Source organism: Oryctolagus cuniculus, chromosome 10 (genome assembly GCF_964237555.1).
Source record: "Oryctolagus cuniculus chromosome 10, mOryCun1.1, whole genome shotgun sequence".
NCBI classification, from domain to species: domain Eukaryota; kingdom Metazoa; phylum Chordata; class Mammalia; order Lagomorpha; family Leporidae; genus Oryctolagus; species Oryctolagus cuniculus.
The window spans coordinates 16,014,989-16,033,980 of NC_091441.1; the positions used below are offsets into that span (position 1 = coordinate 16,014,989).

The 18,992-nt window shown below is 44.1% G+C and overlaps 1 protein-coding gene across 2 annotated transcripts in view; it reads right to left on the reverse strand.

Moving 5' to 3' along the window:
• ZCCHC2 (zinc finger CCHC-type containing 2) overlaps positions 1-18,992 on the reverse strand; it is a 61,509-nt gene that overhangs the window by 22,910 nt on the left and 19,607 nt on the right. Inside the window, exons 2-6 of one of the 2 annotated variants that reach the window (XM_070050074.1) lie at positions 17,869-17,980; positions 15,079-15,155; positions 12,876-12,947; positions 9,003-9,115; positions 401-495 (exon numbers count right to left, since the gene is read on the reverse strand). In XM_070050074.1, the coding sequence (XP_069906175.1) occupies positions 401-495; positions 9,003-9,115; positions 12,876-12,947; positions 15,079-15,155; positions 17,869-17,980 (469 nt within the window). The remainder of the gene's footprint in view (positions 1-400; positions 496-9,002; positions 9,116-12,875; positions 12,948-15,078; positions 15,156-17,868; positions 17,981-18,992) is intronic. The other variant, XM_070050075.1, reaches the window with a different exon arrangement.

Sequence of the window (18,992 nt, forward strand, 5' to 3'; positions counted from 1 at the left end):
ACGCCCTGGCCTGAAGCGCTGGCATCCCATACGGGTGCTGGTTCTAGTCCTGGCTGCTCCTCTTCTGATCCAGCTCTCTGCTATGGCCTGGGAAAAGCAGCAGAAGATGGCCTAAGTCCTCGGGCCCCTGCACCCACGTGGGAGACCCGGAAGAAGCTCCTCGCTCCTGGCTTCAGACAAGCGCAGCTCTGGCCATTGCAGCCATCTGAGGAGTGAGCCAGCGGATGGAAGACCTCTCTCTCCGTAACTCTTTCAAATGAGTTTAAAAAGAGAATTATTTCTTAATTTTACATCACTATTCCTTAACTTTGACTACAGTGACAAACTCATACAAGGTGACATAGCAAAACCAGAAACCAAGCAGCAAACACAGTCGGTTTGGAGGAGACAAGCTGCTTACTGAGGCTGGGCCGGGAGTCTGGCGACAGGGACTGGAAAAAGCTGCGCACTTTCTGACTCTGCAGAAAAGCTTGTGACGAAGTCGACAACAGCTGCCTGCACGTGCAAAGAAGAGATCGTTAGCTTCAGGGGTACACGCCCACAAGAATCTGCTTAGATCATGACACGCACTTCCGTGGCTGTTTAGTTCAGGCATAGAAAGGTATTTTTTTTCTTTTTTAGGAGTATTTGTAATGTGTTTCCTGTAGGAGAAAGTGAAGTAAAATTCAACAAGATTTAAGAATCTACAAAGCAGAATTTTAATTTTTAGACGTAAAATTTTACACTCTCTAGTGGTTAGGTTTAAATTTTGGCAAACAAACGTATTATTTCGGCCTTTTGCCTAAGTGGCACCACTGCCTTTCTGCTTTATTCCTCCTCAAAGGTGTGTAGCTTTTAATCGTCTGATACACAACTGCAGGGGCTTCCCCCACTCAGGACACACGAGGCAGGAAGGGTGGGATGCCAAGACTGCTGGAGAGCATCACAGCGAGCCCCGCGGCAAACCGCACACGCTGCTGCCACATTCTGAGGCTTGGCTAAGTGCTGACGCACGTGCGTGCCACACCAGGATTCTAAGCTACCTGAAAGCCAGCTTTCCTCTTCCCTTACTAATGTGATAAAAGATCCCAACCGGTAGTCTTTGGTAAGTGGCACCTGTGAAAAGAGTGTTGCGCATTTGCTCAGTGTTAACTCTGGAGCTAAACACCAGTTCCACCACTCACAAGCTCTGTCACCCCAAGCAAGTTACTGAGCCTTTCAGCTTGCACTTCCTCCCAGGGAATTCTACCAGGTCCCTATGGCCATGAGACCTCGTCAGCACAAAGAAACTGTCGCCCTACTTACCACATAGGAGCTCATGGCACACATCCCTTCTCTCTCTCCTGAACATTTTAATACCCATTTTAAGTGTTTGTTCCTAATTTCCCCAAAAGGTTCTCACCTATCAGATTAATCACATGATAATTAAGTACCACACCAACAAGAGATGCCTCTGATGGACCAAAGCTGCCTTGTCTACAGGTGCAGCTGCTTCATGATACACTAACGTGAAGTAAGTGGGCAACAAGGGGGAACTGAAGTTGAGAGTAGAAAAACCACGATCTTGAAATATGGGTGAATCTAAGTTTCCAGGTTGAACATATTACGGCTGGGATTAAAATCCAAAGGCAGGGGCCAGCAGGTAAAGGCTTAGCAGGTAAAGCCATTGCCTGCGGTGCCAGCATCCCATATGGGAGCCAGTTCAATTCCTGGCTGCTCCACTCTCTGCCATGGCCTGGGAAAGCAGAAGTTGGCCCAAGTCCTTGGGCTCCTGCACCTGCGTGGAAGACCCAGAAGAAGCCCCTGGCTTTGGATTGGCCCAGCTCTGGCCATTGCAGCCATTTGTGGAGTGAACCAGCAGCTGGAAGACCTCTCTTTCTCTCTCTAACTCTGCCTTTAAATAAGTCTTTTTTAAAACTACACTGGTCTAAATTTAAAAAAAAAATCCAAGGCAGAGATGATTGCTGAGACGCAGCGGGTTAAGCTGCCACTGTGATGCTGGCATCTCATCACAAGGCTGCTCCACCTCCAATCCAGCTCCTTGCTAATGCACCTGGGAAAAGCCAGGAAGATGGCCCAAGTGCCTGAAGTCCTGCCACCCATGTGGGAGACCCAGTTGGATTTCCAGCTTTGGGCTGGCCCAGACATGGTTATTGCAGGCATTTGGGAAGTGAACTAGAGGATGGAAGCTCTCTTTCCCTCTGTCACTCTGCCTTTTCAAATCAACACATCTTGATAATAAATAAAATCCAAAGGCAGTGGTGGAATCCCTCCCCAGTTACATACACAAAACAGCTGGTCAAAAGCACAGGCATACCTTCAACTTGGGGCCCTAGCCTACCTACAGCCCAGACATGACTCAAACACCAAGAGAATACCCACTTACAGGAGCACTGAGATACACATTTAGAGCATCCAAGAGATCAAGGCATGGAACTGAGTCTGTACAGACCACAGTCAAATAAAAATAAGCATAAAACTGTATAAATTTATCTAATGTACTCAAATATATTACCATATACCTAGACACTATAGTATTGTGGTTTGAAAATATTTACAAACAACTACAGTGGCAATAATGTCAATTAATTGAATTATGGTTCAGCTAAAAATGGAACACTACATAGCAAACCAAAAACATAGCAACAATCTCTTCACAGGTACTGATGAGTTCCCAAGTTCTCAGACACATAATGAAAGAGCAAATGACCAGGAGGTATATATACGATATTTTCATTTGGGAAAAATATATACAAGGGGTCGTATAAAAGCTTGTGGACCACATGTGTTATAAAAAAAACTTTCCTTGGAGCCGGGGCGGTGGTGTAGCAGGTAAAGCCGCCACCTGCAGTGCTGGCATTCCATATGGGTGCCAGTCAAGTCCTGGCTGCTCCACTTCCAATTCGGCTCTCTGCTGTGGCCTGGGAAAGCAGCAGAAGATGGCCCAAGTCCTTGGGCCTCTGCACCCACGTGGGAGACCCAGCAGAAGCTCCTGACTCCTGGCTCTTTGGATCAGCACAGCTCCAGCCATTGCGGCCAATTGGGGAGTGAACCAGCAGATGGAAGACCTCTCTCTCTCTTTCTTTCTCTCTGCCTCTCCTTCTCTCTCTGTATAACTCTTTCAAATAAATAAATCTTTAAAAGAAAAAGAAAAAACTATGCAGTGTGCAGAGGTCTGGCTCCAGTGCTGGGCTGCACGGGATCTGCACGAGTCTGCCCTCCTGCCCCAAGCTGGGCTCTGACATGCGTCAAGCCTTCCCCAAAGGAGAGAAGGGCTTCCTCACTCCACCTAGGTGCTTTCTCCAGCCTGTGAGCTCCCCCGCCCCAAGCTGATGCTGGTGTCTACCTTACTCTGTCCCATGGACTGACTTTAGGACATAATTATCAGCAGGGAGAGGGGTTAAAGAAGATAGGAATCAACAACGACTTTTTACAAATTGCAAGTATGGGGCCAGTGTTGTGGTACAGAGGATTAAGCCAACATTTGTGATGCCTCGCATCCCATATCAGAGCACCGGTTTGAATCTTGGCTGCTTTGCTTCCGATCCAGCTCCCTGCTAATGTGCCTGGGAAGCACCAGATGACAGCCTAGGTACTTGGTGGAGACCCTACTGCCCACATAGGAGACCTGGATGGAGTTTTTGGCTCTTGGCTTTGGCCTGACCCAGCCTTGGCCACTGGAGAGTGACCCCATGGATAGGTGTCAGTCTCTCTCTGTCTCTCTCATTCTGCCTTCAAGTGAATAAATCAATTTTAACATAATAAATACAAATGATAAGTATTACTAAGACTTGAACCTCATGGTTCAACTCATCTCCTAGAACATGCATACATCAAGTTTTAAAATAGCTAAGCTACAGATTAAACATCTAAGAATGAGTATTTTAAGGGGCAGGAAAAACCAGATCTACCAGCTGTTAATAAAGTACAAATCATGGAAATGTGATCCAAGAACAAAAATAAGAGGTGATGTTAACGTATCTAGGAACCTATAACCAGGAGCCCTGTGAAGGGGCTTTAAAGCATTCGTGAAAAAATGGAATGAAAAGGTAAATTTTAGTGTGAAACACTGAAATCCATACATTTGGTTTTTTATAACATGTTTTCCATGGACTTTCTGAAGCCCTCTCGTGTAAGGTAGCACTAATAAAGAATTCATTCAGTGTTTGGAAAGAGAAGTCAGTTTACATATGGCTTTATTTGGTGTTAACACAATGAATTCCAAAATTATTAAAGAAAACAGTAAATTATCACACAGAAAGTAAACTGAGTTTCTAAAGAGAGACAGCTTTAAAAGCTTTCTTAATAATACAGGGGAGGGCGTTAAGCTCAGCAGTTAAGACGCCTGGATTCCTGGGGCCGGTCCTGTGGTGCAGTAGCTTAAGCAGCTTTAGCACGGGCATCCTATAGGTATGCAGGTTGGAATCCTGGCTGCTCCACTTCTGATCCAGCTCCCTGCTAATGCACCTGAGAAAGCAGCAGAGATTGGCCCAAGACCTTGGTCCCCTGTACCCACATAGGAGACCCGGAAGAAGCTCCTAGCTTTGGCCTGGTGCACCCTTGGCCATTGCAGCCATTTGGGAAGTGAACCAGTGGATGGAGGATCTCTCTCTCTTTCTCTCTCATTCTGTGTAACTCTTTCACCTAATCAATCTTAAAAAATAAAAATTAAAAAAGCCTAGAGTCCATACAGGAAGGCTGGGGTCGAATCCCAGCCCCGCTCCCCATTCTAGCTTCCTGCTAAAGTGCACTCTGGGAAGCAGCAGTGATGGCCCAAGAGTCAAGTCCCTGACACGCACATGGCAGCCCTGGACTCAGCGCCCAGCCTTCGCTGTTACAGGCATCTTGGGAGCCAACCAAAAGATGAGAACTCTCTGTGTCTCCGCATTCTCAAATAAATAAGAAACAACTTTTCAACTACATGGTGTGCAAATATATATGGCCAAAAGTCAGTCTTACTCCTATTCTCAGGCCATTCTTTTCCCCTACATACAACCCCTTTTAGTATATTACCGTATAAAATAAACGCTTTTATTTTCCTGAAACAAGCTCTCCCTACTTTATGGTAACCAAGTCAACATCGTAATTTATTTTGTCTTTTTTAGTCAAAAACACTACAATAAACATCCCTGCACATTCATCTTTGCATGTAAGAGGGAATGAATCCGTGAGATTAATAACTAGAAATGTTTAGTATTCAAAGGTCATTCTTTTCTTAAAAAGGATTTATTTATTCATTTCAAAGTCAGAGTTAGGGAAAGAGAGAGAGAGAGAGAATCAATCTTCCATCCGCTGGCTCACTCCCCAGAGGGCTACAAGGGCCATGGCTGGGCCAGGCTGAAGCCAGGAGCCAAGAGCTTCTTCCAGGTCTCCCATGTGGGTGGCAGGGGCCCTATCATTTGGGCCATCTTTTGCTGCTTTCCCAGGTGCAGTCCCAGGGAGCTGGATCAGAAATGGAGCAGCCAGGACAGGAAAGGATGCCAATATGAGATGCTGGTGTCTGGTATAGGTGCAGGCAGCCACTTCACCTGCTGCCCTGGTTATTCATATTTAAATTTTCTATTGTCAAATAACAGCAATTTATGTTCCTCATCACCAAAAAGCACTTGCAAACTTCCTGATCTTTGCATATTCCATAGGTTAAACAAAAACTCAGGGTTCTCTTTTAGTTTCAGATTATGAGCATCTTTTCATGTTTAAATGCCACTTACAATTTCAGCTGCTCTATGCTGTCTGTTCATAACTCTCCCATTCCCCCGCCCACTGCTTCATTCAGACTATTAGTTTCTAATATCTTACCGATTCTTACGAGTTCATTTTTATATGAGAGGAATTGCTGCAAAAGAAACATTGCACTAAATTTTAGATGTCTTCACTTTGTTTTAGAGTGCAGAAATCTGATTTTTCAGAATTTGAATCTGATTCTCTTTAACAGTTTCTAGTGTTGTGTGTGACACTTAGAAAAATCTACCACACACATATCTAAGTTTCATGTTTTCTTTCTTGGTTTACCTGAGTCGTCATAATTTTTATGTGAAGAATGACACATGGCTGTAACTTAAATTTTTTCTACCTGGCTACTCAGATGTACCTAATATTTCACAACAACCTGGGAATGACTTTCTAATCTTGAGAAAGATTAACGTGAACACCAAAACAAAGCCTGAGAAATCATGCATTTCAAATTTTAACAATCATAGCTGACTGAAGAATACTGTAACATGAAAGACCTATTAATACACATTGCAAAAGAACTCTACCAAAACCATAAAGATCCAAAAAGATAAACTGATAAAGGACAGTTGATCCCACAAAATACACTACCGGCTAAACTTACAAAAAGATCTTGAGTTTCACTGATTAAGCCAATGGGATAACCATTCACCCATCAAACTAACAAATGTTCTTAATGATGATACTCGGAGCTAGCCAAGCTGTGGTGAGCAGCTAAATTCAAACCCGAGTGTGTGCCGCTCCTTCCGTGACTTCTCATGAGAACAACCTGTCAGGATCCTCACAGGATCTTTTTTTTCCAACAGACTGATTTCAAAGAACCTCTCCTCAGTAGGTAATCATAAATCTAGAAAATGTTTTGGGGCACAAAATTGATCAGATTTATTTTTAATCAAAGCAAAACAAACAGAAAATTATGAATATTCCCAACAACAGGGAGATAGTCAAAGGACTACAGAGCCAGGTGGGATATAGTTTGTGGCTATTCAAAATGCTTCTGAAGAATTAAATAGAAAATGCTTATCATTTGAGGGGAAAAGCAGAATATAAAACTACAAAATCAAGTGCTAGAGGCAAAAAAAATAATAAAAGGAAAAAAAAATAAAAGTGTCAATAATAGTTATTTGGATAATTGTCAAAAGTACTTTTCTGTTTTCCCCCAATATTCTTTATTGAGCTTCTGTTAGATTTACCAAGAAAGCCCCCAAGCTATTCAAAATAAACTGAATGGTTCTGTACCAAGCCCTGTGTACAAACACATAGTAAATAAAGTGTGTTATATCTTATCACTCTCAATTGGAACAATCAGTAGAGCCATGTGACCTCAGTCAAGTTCATGATGTTCATCTGACCCTGAAGCCTAGTAGTACACAGGACCCAGCTGGGATCAAAGCACACACTGAAGCCAGCATGGACAGGGTGACAATGAGCATCAACAGGCTGGCCCCAAGAGTCACATTCTGCTGCTGGACACACACCAGAGGCTGCCACTTGGAGCCCTCATTACTTCCCGCCCAGTGTGGTGCACGGCGTCCCGCTGCTGGACTCCCAGCCGGCACTGCAGCAGCAGCACTTCCTCCTGAGCTGCTTCTCTGTATGACGACCTGAGTGCTTGCCAGCTGCTGGCCTTACTACGCAACATGGCCTCTGTGGCCTCCCAGCATGTGCTCTGCTACCGCCATTTCTCTTCCTCCTTCTCTGAACCCTCGCACTATGTCCCCTGAGATTCCCCACATATTTAGACCTTCAGAAAACGTAGCTTGTACTTCCTTATACCAACCAGAAAACAAGCTCTAGCTCTCCCAGCAGCCGTGCAGGTGGAAGGCGCAAGTCCCCACACCCTCCCAGCATGCATCTGCGCGCACTGCCTGAACCCGAATCCAGCCACTCTCTTCCAGTTTCACCGAGTACATGACATGTGCCAACCTAGGTCAATCTCCCACATTCCTATTCAACGTTGGCATCGGTCTGTCTCCTCCACTCCAAATCCTCTATCCCACTGCTGGCCTTCATGACCATGTGGGTGATCCATCCGACACTGCAGGCTCTTTGCTTCCCCAATGACCTTCTCTGGCTGTCTTATCCTAGTCATTTACTCCCACAGTCGTGCCCTGGATCTCGCCATACAACAAGAATACCCTCCCCTCAGATTTCTACTCATCTGCACTAAGAGGCAGATTTTCACCCTCCTTCGTGGCTCCAGCCATCCTGAGAATACTCACTGGGCCCAGTTCCCTTCCGGGGTAGAGGGCACTAGTACAGCGAAAGACACACACCTCTGCACTCTCTCATTCGGGGCGTCTGCTTCCAAAACTGGGGCCCCTTCGGTCACAGGGCAAGAGCAAGTCTCATTTAAAGTCTCACTGAAGCCTCGCTAAACCACACAGGGCCCAGCACTGCTTCTACTTAACTCACTAAGAGGCAGACAGTGAGTTGCCACCTGCTGCTTCATCCCCATGGTGTGCTCAGCAGGCACAGCTGCACCAGGGAGCAGGCAACTCAATCCAGGTCTCCCACATGGTAGCAGTGACCCAACTACTTGAGTCATCACCTGCTCCCTCCCAGGGCAACTGGTGGGCAGCTGGAGCTGAGAATTGAACCCAGGTACTCCCATGTTGGGTGCTGGTATCTTACAAGCACCAGGCTAAAGCCTGCTCCCACCTCCTTCCTAAGTAAAACTCTTCTTTAGAGAGAACCTAAGCCATTACATGCAAAAGATCCTTCAACTTCTCATCACAAAACATGTAAATTTACCTATAATTCACATAAATCCTGCCTTTGCAGGGACCTCATGCCACCAGCTACCCTCTCCCCTGTATCTTCAATTTCTTCCTCTCTCTGCAGACACAAAGGAGGCTCTGGGAGTTAACCTGAGATATAGTATCTGTGTCTCTGACAGTATACTTAATGCTCTTCTCATCTATACCTGTTTTTCCAAAGGCCCAACAACCTGACAGTGACAAAGGCCTTGATGATAGCACTGGGCTCCAGAAGAACCGGGGTCTTAAAAGAGAACCTATCTCAAAGTCACACTCTTGGACAAAGGCCTCTTTCAATTAACATTTTAAGGAGAAAACAAGCAGTTTTACCAGTAATTACCAACTTTAGAAACAACTGAATTTTATGAAACGAAAGAACTGTAAGAGTACAATAATAAAATTAGTTGAGTATCGTTCATCATGAGCGTAGGCCTGAATAGCTTATGATAAAATGTGCATTTTAGGAAGCATCTCTGTGGTGTCTCTAACAAGTCACTCCAAGCAGCTGGTTACCTCATCAGTAACGCTCACCTTAGGATGGGCTCCAGGTCAGGGTGTCGCCGCTCTTCCCTTTTCAAGGAACCCTGATTCAGGGCTCTTAAGATGGTCTTATCAAAAGTCTCTGAAGATAATTCCTTTGGAAGCTAGAAAAGAAAATCATGTCCAGTGTTAAGTTTCTCATTTCTGGCAAATATATTACAGATCAGATACACAAAACCAGGAACCTTTTCCAAATCTTCAGGACACAGGAGCCCACCCTGAAGCACCACAGAGCTTCCCACTCAACTCTCCTGTGCACACCTTGGGGCTCGCCACGGCACACCATGAGCCACGGCATCAATGTGCATCCAGACACACTCAGGCCACCCTGGAGTGACACCCACACTGGGCTTCTCTAGTGAAAATCGACACTTTGCACAGCACAATTAATGTTATTTTTATCCTGGAACAGTATTCTGAAAGCGTTACCTTTGTCGTTAGAGTTACCACTTTTTACGCCTTCTGCTTTACATTTTAATCTCAGGTAGTGTCAGACTACCAACGAATGCTATGTACTAAATAAAGAACTGAGCACAAACGCAAGGAGAAAGCTCTCAATTTTCCCGCACTAGAAACACAAGTTAGAGGTTTGTAACCTTTTCCTCAGTGCAACAGAAGTGTTTGCAGCACAACGGGCTGGAGACCATGAGAAATCATTTCATTTTAGTTAGCTACCTTAACTTTAAAAGATCCGCAGTAAACTTATTCTTTGTAAAATAAATGTTCCATGTCTTTCTTTCAAGAATTCAATCTTAAATCTGACTTTTGATAACTAATCTTTCCTACTAACTCCTGAATTATTGGCACTTTCACTAAAATTAAGGAAGCAACGCAGTGTCTAAGGAGCCACAGAAATGTAAAAACAAATATAGATTGTTGTTTTACATATTGAGCTCCAATTTGAGAAATCCAAAGTAATTTTTTCTTTTGAAAAAATAAGCATTCTGAGTCTGTGCTTCAGAAATGGAAAAGTTAACAAAGGCATAGTGGACTCCCTGATGTCAGGCACAGCAGACTGTGCCATGTGTCGGAACAGGGCTCCTGCTGGGACTCTGCTCAGCCTGGTTAGGACGGACAGCTCTGCTGGCATTCCACACAGGGATCATGTCCTCTGACCACTAACAGGAAGAACATTCTCCAAACAAAGAAATCCCATTCTTTCCAATATTTATGCTTTGATATTAACATTTCAATAGATTCCTGACAGTAGACATGTGTGATATTACCAATTTATTAAAACATGACTTCTACTAAATATCTGTACACAGCCAAAGAAAACCAGCTTCAGTGGAGAAGTTACTTTCAACTACTCAATCACCAACGGTTCCTGTCAACATTGACAGAGTCTGGCTCAGCCTTAGCACAAGCTCAGAGTAAGGAAATGCTTCTGCACCTGGCTACCACAAACCTGTCTGTAGGAACTACGCCCAGTGGACAGCAACCCATAAAACTCACTACTGCTGAATTTTCCAAGCACTGCTCACTTACTCAATCTCTCAGTACGTAAGCATTCCAACATCTACCTTGTCCTGGGCACCAGTTTAGGCTCTAGGACACGGCAGCAAGGGAAGCAGCTCCAACCCACTGCGAGGAGCTGACACTTTAAGACGACAAAGCAGGTAGGGGGGCCAGGTTCTTAAACAGAAAAGGGACCCTGCCTGGAACTCGTTTTGCACAGCACAGCCCGCAAGAACACAGCTCCACACGCAGCACCAGTGCTGTCAAGGGTAGGTACAGGCAGCTCTTGAGTGTGTAAATGGCTTTAGGAGGACAGTACACTTCAAAGGGTGTCTTACCACAGGTAGTTCACTGCTCCAAGAACACAATGTCGCCCACTGGTTCATGTAACTAACATTTTAGAAAAATACTATAATCTATCACTGGCCAAACAGGGAGGTCAATAAATACCACGATTCTGAAGTGTGAACTTATTTGGGGAATTTTTTTGGGGGGGCACTTAAGCTTTTGGAAAATTGTGACTGAAAAAATGAACTCTGTCAAGACACACAACGGCTTCAGCTTAATGCAAGAAATCCAGGGTAAGAAGGAGATGCTGTTATCAGTGCTCCTAGGGTGAGGGACAGGCAACTGGCACACACCCTGCCCCACAAATCAGCATCCAGCAACTTGGCCTGGGAAGGCAGCTGCACTAGATCCCCCTGCGAGACTCCTCAGCTTCAGATCTGCACCCCTGCAATGTCTCCAGGAGTCTTGTCACAGAAAGGACAGCAGAGGGAGGAAGCGACATGAATGCAGGCTGCTCCCAAACCCAAGTTAAGCCCAGTCATGCTGACTTGCCGCACCTTTTGATAAAGTATTCTTTCAAGAGACAGGAACAGTGTTTGTGGAGGGGCGAGTGAGTGTGAGCGTGTGAGTATTGAGTGTGTGTGTGTGTGTGTGTGAGAAGGGGGGGCAGTCTTGCCTAATCCCCCCAACATGCCAGCCAGGAGTTCACTTTCATCAGCAGGGATGCTGCCACTCTGGCATTTCTGACTGGGGCCATGACTGAGCAGAGCAGAGGGGAGCTGGTGTGCACAAACTCACTGTCCACCATTTCCTCCTCACCCACCGTCCAGAGCTGACAGGGCAAAGGGACGTGGCCTGCAGTGACCGAAAATGAACACCACCAACAGCCAACCTACTCCCATATTCAAAAGCATGCATGTTACCAACTTGATTAAGTGAAGGAATACCAGCCCTTTACAGAGAGAACCTGGTTGAAAATAGGGCCCAGGAAAATGGGACCACCCAACTCATCCCTGGGAGTCACCTCATCCAGAGGGAAATCCAGCGGAACCAACACTTGGTCATTGAGAAGCAGCATCATTCACACCACTCAAAACTCTGCTAGCCGAGCAGAAACCAGCTCTGAGCTCCAAGAAAAGACAGAACCACACATGATGAAAAGACAACTCAAAAACCAGACCTGACCTGAAAATTTCAGATGCTACAGGTTCAATAATTAATTTGTCCCAACTCAGTAACTGAGTTGGGGATGTTTCCTATTTCTGGGGATTTTTGTTTGTCTCTCAATTAATGATAAATTTTAAAATATCTGCTGAGAAACAGTCATTGATCATTTAAAACTATTCTTTCCTTTTCACATTTCACCCACATACTTTTTCAATAAAATCAAACTGGGATATAAGCAGCAAGAGAGAGGCCAGCGTTGCAGCACAGCAGGTTAAGCTTGCAACACCAGCCTCTCAACAGATGTGCTGCTTTGAGTCCCAGATGCTCCACTTCTGATCCAGCTCCCTGCTCATGTGCCTGGGAAAGCAGCAGGTGATGGCCCAAGTGACAGGGCCTCTGCCACCCATGTGGGAGACCTGCCTCCTGGTTTTGACACCGTTGAGGCCATTCTGGAAATGAACTAGCAAATGAGGGTTCTCCCTCTCTCCAACTCTGCCTTTCAAATAAAAAAATAAATCTTTAAAAACAAAACAAAAAAGCAGGCGAGGATCAAAACAAAATGATCTAAGATACCTCTCACCTCTGCAAGTGCGTGTAAGATGTTCCCATTCTCTTCTTAGTCCCAATATTTTAGACAGCCTAATTCATGGCAGGGATGGGGTGGGGGTGGAGGAAGCTGGAACTCAAGAGGAAGGAATGGAGAAATATTTAAGGGGAGCTGAAGAGCTGCAGGGTCTGAGTACGTGGAAACCCCTTCACCATTTCCTCCACTGCTATCACAAGATAAGAAGACTTGGTTTAGACGATATGATGTTTTCTTCAGACTCAGGTTTGCTGAGTTCTGAACCAGCTGGGACCTAAGCTTCATAACTCATGTTCATTTGGACACTAAGGTGTTGGATTCTGTATATTATGTAAAAATCATTTTAACAATAAAATCTATACTTTTACCTTCAGTAGAAATTCCTGCAGTTCTTGATGGGTTTTTGTTACTGTTGTGACTGAAAGATCAGACCAATTTACCTGATTTAAGAAAAAACACACATATTATATGGTTATTCCTTAGGCAGGATCTAGCTAGAAAAAAGTCTGGTGTCAAACAAATGGCCTTACCTAAATTTTATTAAGATTAATAATCAAAAATATAGTTAATCTGACATTGTCATAATTTCTCCAAAATTTTTAAAAATAACTGTACATTGCCATATTTTACTAAAGAAATTTTCTAATAACGCCTTTCAAATTGCATGTTTCTTAAGCTCTCTTACAATGTGATTATATTTCAGTAATTTTTCAGAAAGGAAAATGTCTAACACGTCTTTTTGTGACATTATAGAATGTAGAATTCTACCTGCACAGGTCTATGTCCCCCAAAAGATAACAGCTCTGTCTTCTGACACAGGTTAAATGTAACAAAAGTAACAGAGTTTACCACCCCTCTTTGGTCACATGGCTTCACATCTGTATGGGATAGACGTTCCATCTTTACCCCAGATCTTTACAATCTAATTAAGAGTCTACAAGGCAGTTATTGTTCCCTTCATTTTCCAGGAACAGAAACTAAAGCTCAAAAGGGTTCAGCTTCCTGAGGTGTGGCCCTAAGCAAGCACAGGAGCTGGAACTGACGTTTATCATGCAGTGCAAGGCACTCAAGTGCGGCCCTCTAGCAATTTCTATCCTATAATTATTTGAGCTAGGTGAGTATTTGGGTTATGCTAATACTGAGGCCTTGCCAACTAATCATATAAAGAATCAGACACCTGAAAATGCACAGCAAGTTTGATCTAGCAACCCTCAGGCAAAGCTCTCACTAACTGACTCACTGCTTAAAATGATCTTCAAAGCCCTCACTCCCTGCACAGCTACCTGTGCCAGGCCCTCTTCTGACTCTCATGTCAGGGGACACAGGAACGGACAAGACAGCTGAAACCTCCACTGGTTGAGTTCAGCCTAGTTCAGGAGACAGATAAAGCAACAGACATTTAAGAGTTTCCATCAGCGATCACTGCTCCTGAGAAAATGAACAGGGCACGGTACAAGAGGAGGGCAGAGGCGGAGTAACGGAGGTGCCAAGAAGGCCCTCAGAGGAGGCAGCGTCTGAGCAGGATGCCAGCTGCGCCTCCCTCTAGGGGAAGAGCATCTCTTGTGAGGGACTGCGAAGCCAGGGAGGGAACCCGCTGTGAGCTCCAGCGACACAGGGAGAGCGGGCAAGGCTGAGTACAGAGAGCACAGCGAACACGCGCAGCAAGGGAGGCACGTGCAGATGAGGTCTCCAAGTCTACACTCTGAGGACATGTTCCCCTCGGAGCAGAAGGCAGAGTTCTGAAGTGCACCCAACAACTGTACTGAGCAGGTCGGACACGAGATGGCAGAGGATGAAGACTCCTGCTCTTCGCCAGGTGATCGCCGCCGGAAGACCTGTGAGAGCCATGAGGGTGCTATCCTGAGATGAAGGAGGAAGGGAGGGACTCCAGGAGAGAGAGATGCAGCTACCCCGTGGTAGCAATGCCTCTGGGGAGGAACAGCACTGAGGAAGCAGGGACACGGTGGCATCCACGTGGCTCCAGGGTGCATGCCCTCCAAACTCAGGAGAAAGGCTCGTCAGTGAAGCCCCAGCACAGAGCAACAAGGAAGATGTGAACAAAGAATCCAGCTGGCAGGCTAAGAGGAGACCTGCAGAGTCTTATCCTGGGAGTAACAGCACGAGGGCTGAGCGGAGCTGGGCGGTGAGTCAGACCCTGACTGACTGAGGGACGGACGACAGACAGCAATGACAGTTAAGGCAACAAACCAAGAGTGAAAATGTCCAGGAGAAAGGAGAGAAGGAGAAAAAGGGAAGACAACACCCACGACCTGTATTTTTAAAATAATGGTGAAAATGTTTACTTTTTAAAGACACATCTTACCACTTAACTGTCTCCCTAAATCTAAGGTTTATTTCTTTTTAAATAAATTGCCAGAGTAATTTTAATGTGATACAATTTTAAAAAGAAAGACTTGGCAAATCATGCAGTATCTACTAAACAATACATTTCCCTAATTAAAAACAAATAAATACACAATTTTTCTCCTTGAATTAGCAAACCTGCCATAAGTTTTTCCAAAGGTTATTTAACATGGTAATGGAGTATCTTTTCCAAGTGATTTAGCTTACTTTGAAAGTGTACTCCCAATATTTGTCAGCCCTTTTTCTCTGGACTCCTTTCAACATTATCTTCTCAATGTGTACAGCTGAAAGAAAAAAAAAAAATACGCTGACTGGTTCTACAGAGACCTGATAAACATTTCAGTTACCTAAATAACCCTATAATTTGACAGGTGCTTAACAAGTCACTTTCTTCTTTACTACTGGCCTTAAGTCTTAAAATGAACAACAGAAGCATAGCAGTGGTCCCGTCCCTCCACGAAGTAATGTGTTCTAATTCCACTCACCCCTAAGTCTGCTGACACCAATGATAAAAAGACACAAAGAATAAAGATGCCTGGAGATAGTTTTCTAAATGATAATCTTAAACACTTATTCATATTACCACGAATAAAGTACTTTATTCATGGTTCAATTACTTATACTTAATAAGTATAAAGTAGAAAATACCTAGTTTTATTTTTAATTAAAGTATTAGAAGTAATATAACAAGCTGACAATTTCTGCCTAATTAAAATGCTTTTCTCAAACATGGCCCTTAAAATCATATAATGATAAGTTATAATAAAACCTGAACAATATAATGAACTGTGCAGGATTATCGTAGCAAAATTTTTTGCAATTTTAGAGATCAAATAGTGGACATGAATGACATTAAACTTAAAAGCAGTTAGTGTAACTTGAACTAGATAACCGTAAAGTAAGCAAAGGGACAAACGCTCCAACCACTTCTGTTATATCTTCTTTAGTAAAAGTATTTTAGTAAAAGTGCTACATATTAGGAAATAAATCACGTTAAAAAAGCCAACCTACTGAATACACTACAAGGACCTAAGAAAAAAGATCGCTGCTCAGGGTGTAACAGAGGAAACAGTCCTTGCTGGATACCAGGCGGAGTCAGATCAGAGGCTGATGATAATGAAAATGATAAAGGCCGCAGGGAAGAAGGAAGGAAAATTACTGCAGTGGGGCTCAGGCGAGCAGGAGATGAGAAAGAGGAGAAGCTGTAGTTCTGCCTGAGTTGAGAAGAAACTCCAATGGATGAAGTACATTATATAGAGTGACAGAAGTACAGAGGAGGAAATAAGATCGTCATAGGCCATGGGAGGTGGGCAATGAGAAGGCAGTACGCACAAGACACAGGAAGATGCAGAGAAGCAGCTGCTCATATAAACAAAGGAGGCATCACTACTAGTATTCTGTGGGGCAGCTCTCCAAACAGAGTGTGTGGTGTGGCTTTCTGGGACAAGTTCCCTTTGTGGGCCAGAAATGTTGAGGGTGCAGACAAAAGAAAATCTTAAAAAGTCAGGTGAAAAGCCCGTCTCTCCTCAGACCTGTGCAATGTTACAAAGGCCACAGCGCAGGTGGGAGGCTCTGCTGGTTCCAAAAGCTACTGCAGGTAAATTAAGTACTGAAAAGTGGGGCTTCTGGGGCCCACTTTTGGCATAATGATTGGAGTTACGGCTTGGGATGCCTGCAGCCTATACTGGAGTGCCTGGTTTGTCCCAGCTCCTACGTTTCTGATCCACTTTCCTGTAATGAACACCCTAGGAGGGAGCACATGGTGGCTTGAATCCCTGACACCACGTGAGGGAGGCCTGGATTGCATTCCAGGCTCCTGGCTCTGACCTGTGTGTAAACCACTAGGCTTAGGATGGGGGACCTTGAGGTTTTTTTGGTCAGATCTCAGACTTAGCAAAGAAGTCACTATGACATTACATGATATGGAAATCAGGCAATAGCTCCAGCCTCAATTTCAAGCTACACTTGCTGTTATCTATCAGAATGAAGGTAAGCCAAGACAGGAGAGGAATGGTGAGGAATGGTTGATAATGAGAGCCTCCACACATTTTTTTTTTAATTTACAATATAAGAAAATACCACCTTACAGTATTGCTAGCATTTTTATATAATCTTTATGTTTTTCTAAAATCTATGTATTTAAAAATAAGGACAACCTTCACTGTAAAACCAGATTCTGCTTTAGGTTACTCGTGCATTCAACGGGCTTAGATGGAGTAGTCTATGATTCAAACAGTTTACCTGGAGAGATGGGGGTACTATGATCGTCTTGAGTGGAAGTGGTAATTAAGTCCATGGCTTTTAACATTAAACTTCCAGCCCTATTTTGCCTATGTGAGAAAAAACGAATTCTACAGAAAAGATTATTACTGGGACAAAAAGGAGACATACTGATGTAAATCCAAAATTGTTGTAACTGGGTGTAATGTTCACTGCATCTCCTTGGCTCTTCCAAAGCTCAGATAACAAGCAACATCTTCCATTTCCATTTTTCTCCAAGTACATGTTAATGGACTCTCCAAATGCACAGAGAATATCTGAATTTGTGTCTTTTTAGAAGGCAATGTCCTCTCACTCCTCCATCCCAGATGCATTATTGCAGGAAGAATAGATTCATAGGACATTTCTTCACTTCTGTAAAACTTATTTTTTTTTCTCAGCAGACACTGAGCACATTCTACAGATAAACTACCACACTGAATACTTTGGGAAAATGATAAAGTCCTTGTCCTCTAGAAGTACACAGGTTTTAAGATACAGCCAAAAAGACAACTGAGCAGAAGAAGTCACCGTGTGCTAGGACAAGCCAAGGGCTATGGAGCACGAGGAGCCCAGGATGCAGACAGAAGTGGGAGGACTGGCTTTAGAGCGACACTTAGCAGTGGCAGGACCTCTCTGCTCCAAAGGAGACTGAGGAGTTAAGAGCTGATCAGCATCAACAGCACCCTGCAATCTTCCCACAGTGGGGGCTTGAAGTTTGCAAAAGCTACAGCATACCTTCTCGCTGAGCTCTGTGAGGCGCCATGGGAAGTCCATCCTGAGGTACTGGGGCTTGTTCTATTAAATTGGTCTCATTACTTTGCATGTAATCACCACGAGCAGAGTCGTTCTAAATGAGAAAGAGGGGGACATTTTAATCCATATCACAGACCTAAGAGTAATAGCAAGTGCCCTAAAAGTAAACCAGAGTCGAGTTCAGGACTTTAATAACCATGTTAATAGTAGTTTTTAGAGATCAAGTGGGTGATTACAAGCTACTAGCAGAAAGGCAAAGTGTCGGAGCAACAAGTAAAAGGAGTATCACAGTGTTAACCTTCATTTAGCTGCAATAGTTTATGAATTTTTTACTACCCCCACTATCTTGGGACATAAAAAATTGCATATTGCTAAGAGAAAACAAGCAAAATTGCATATGACTATCCAGAGCTGCCAGTGATGTCAACTCTCTTCTACAGTGAATCAGATTCAAAGGAGTACTCATAGCAGAAGTTACCCTTGACACAAGCCTCCCTTACATAAGGGCGCTGTTCTTCTTGTATCATCATTATACAATTTTAGTGCATTGCTTGGTTTTAGTGCCTGTCTAACAAGATGCTCTGTTAGGAAAAAATTGTATAAAAGGTATCAACAATATAGGCTAAATCTTTCTCAACAAGAATATGTATGGACAGTGAGTTTACCATTAAAGGGACGTCAACTAACAGCAGCTAGCTGTTCTATCCCTGAGTTTGCTCAAACATTAGTAACTGCACTAAATTTTCCTCCCAGGAGATCTGGGCTGGGAGAAATAAAAAGCATGGCAACCTTACACACAGCTCTCCAGAGCTCAAGCACTGCCATGAACCTATTATTGCTAAAATACACTGGGTAAGCCAAAAGATCAAATAGCCGTCTTCCATCACAACTCACACCTTACCTCCTTTCATGCTCAGAATCTTAAAACACTACTCATCAAAATCTCCTCAAGGCCAGCGCCGTGGCTCAATAGGCTAATCCTCTGCCTGCGGTGCCAGCACACGGGGTTCTAGTCCCAGTCGGGGTGCCAGATTCTGTCCCGGTTGCCCCTCTTCCAGGCCAACTCTCTGCTATTGCCCAGGAAGGCAGTGGAGGATGGCCCAAGT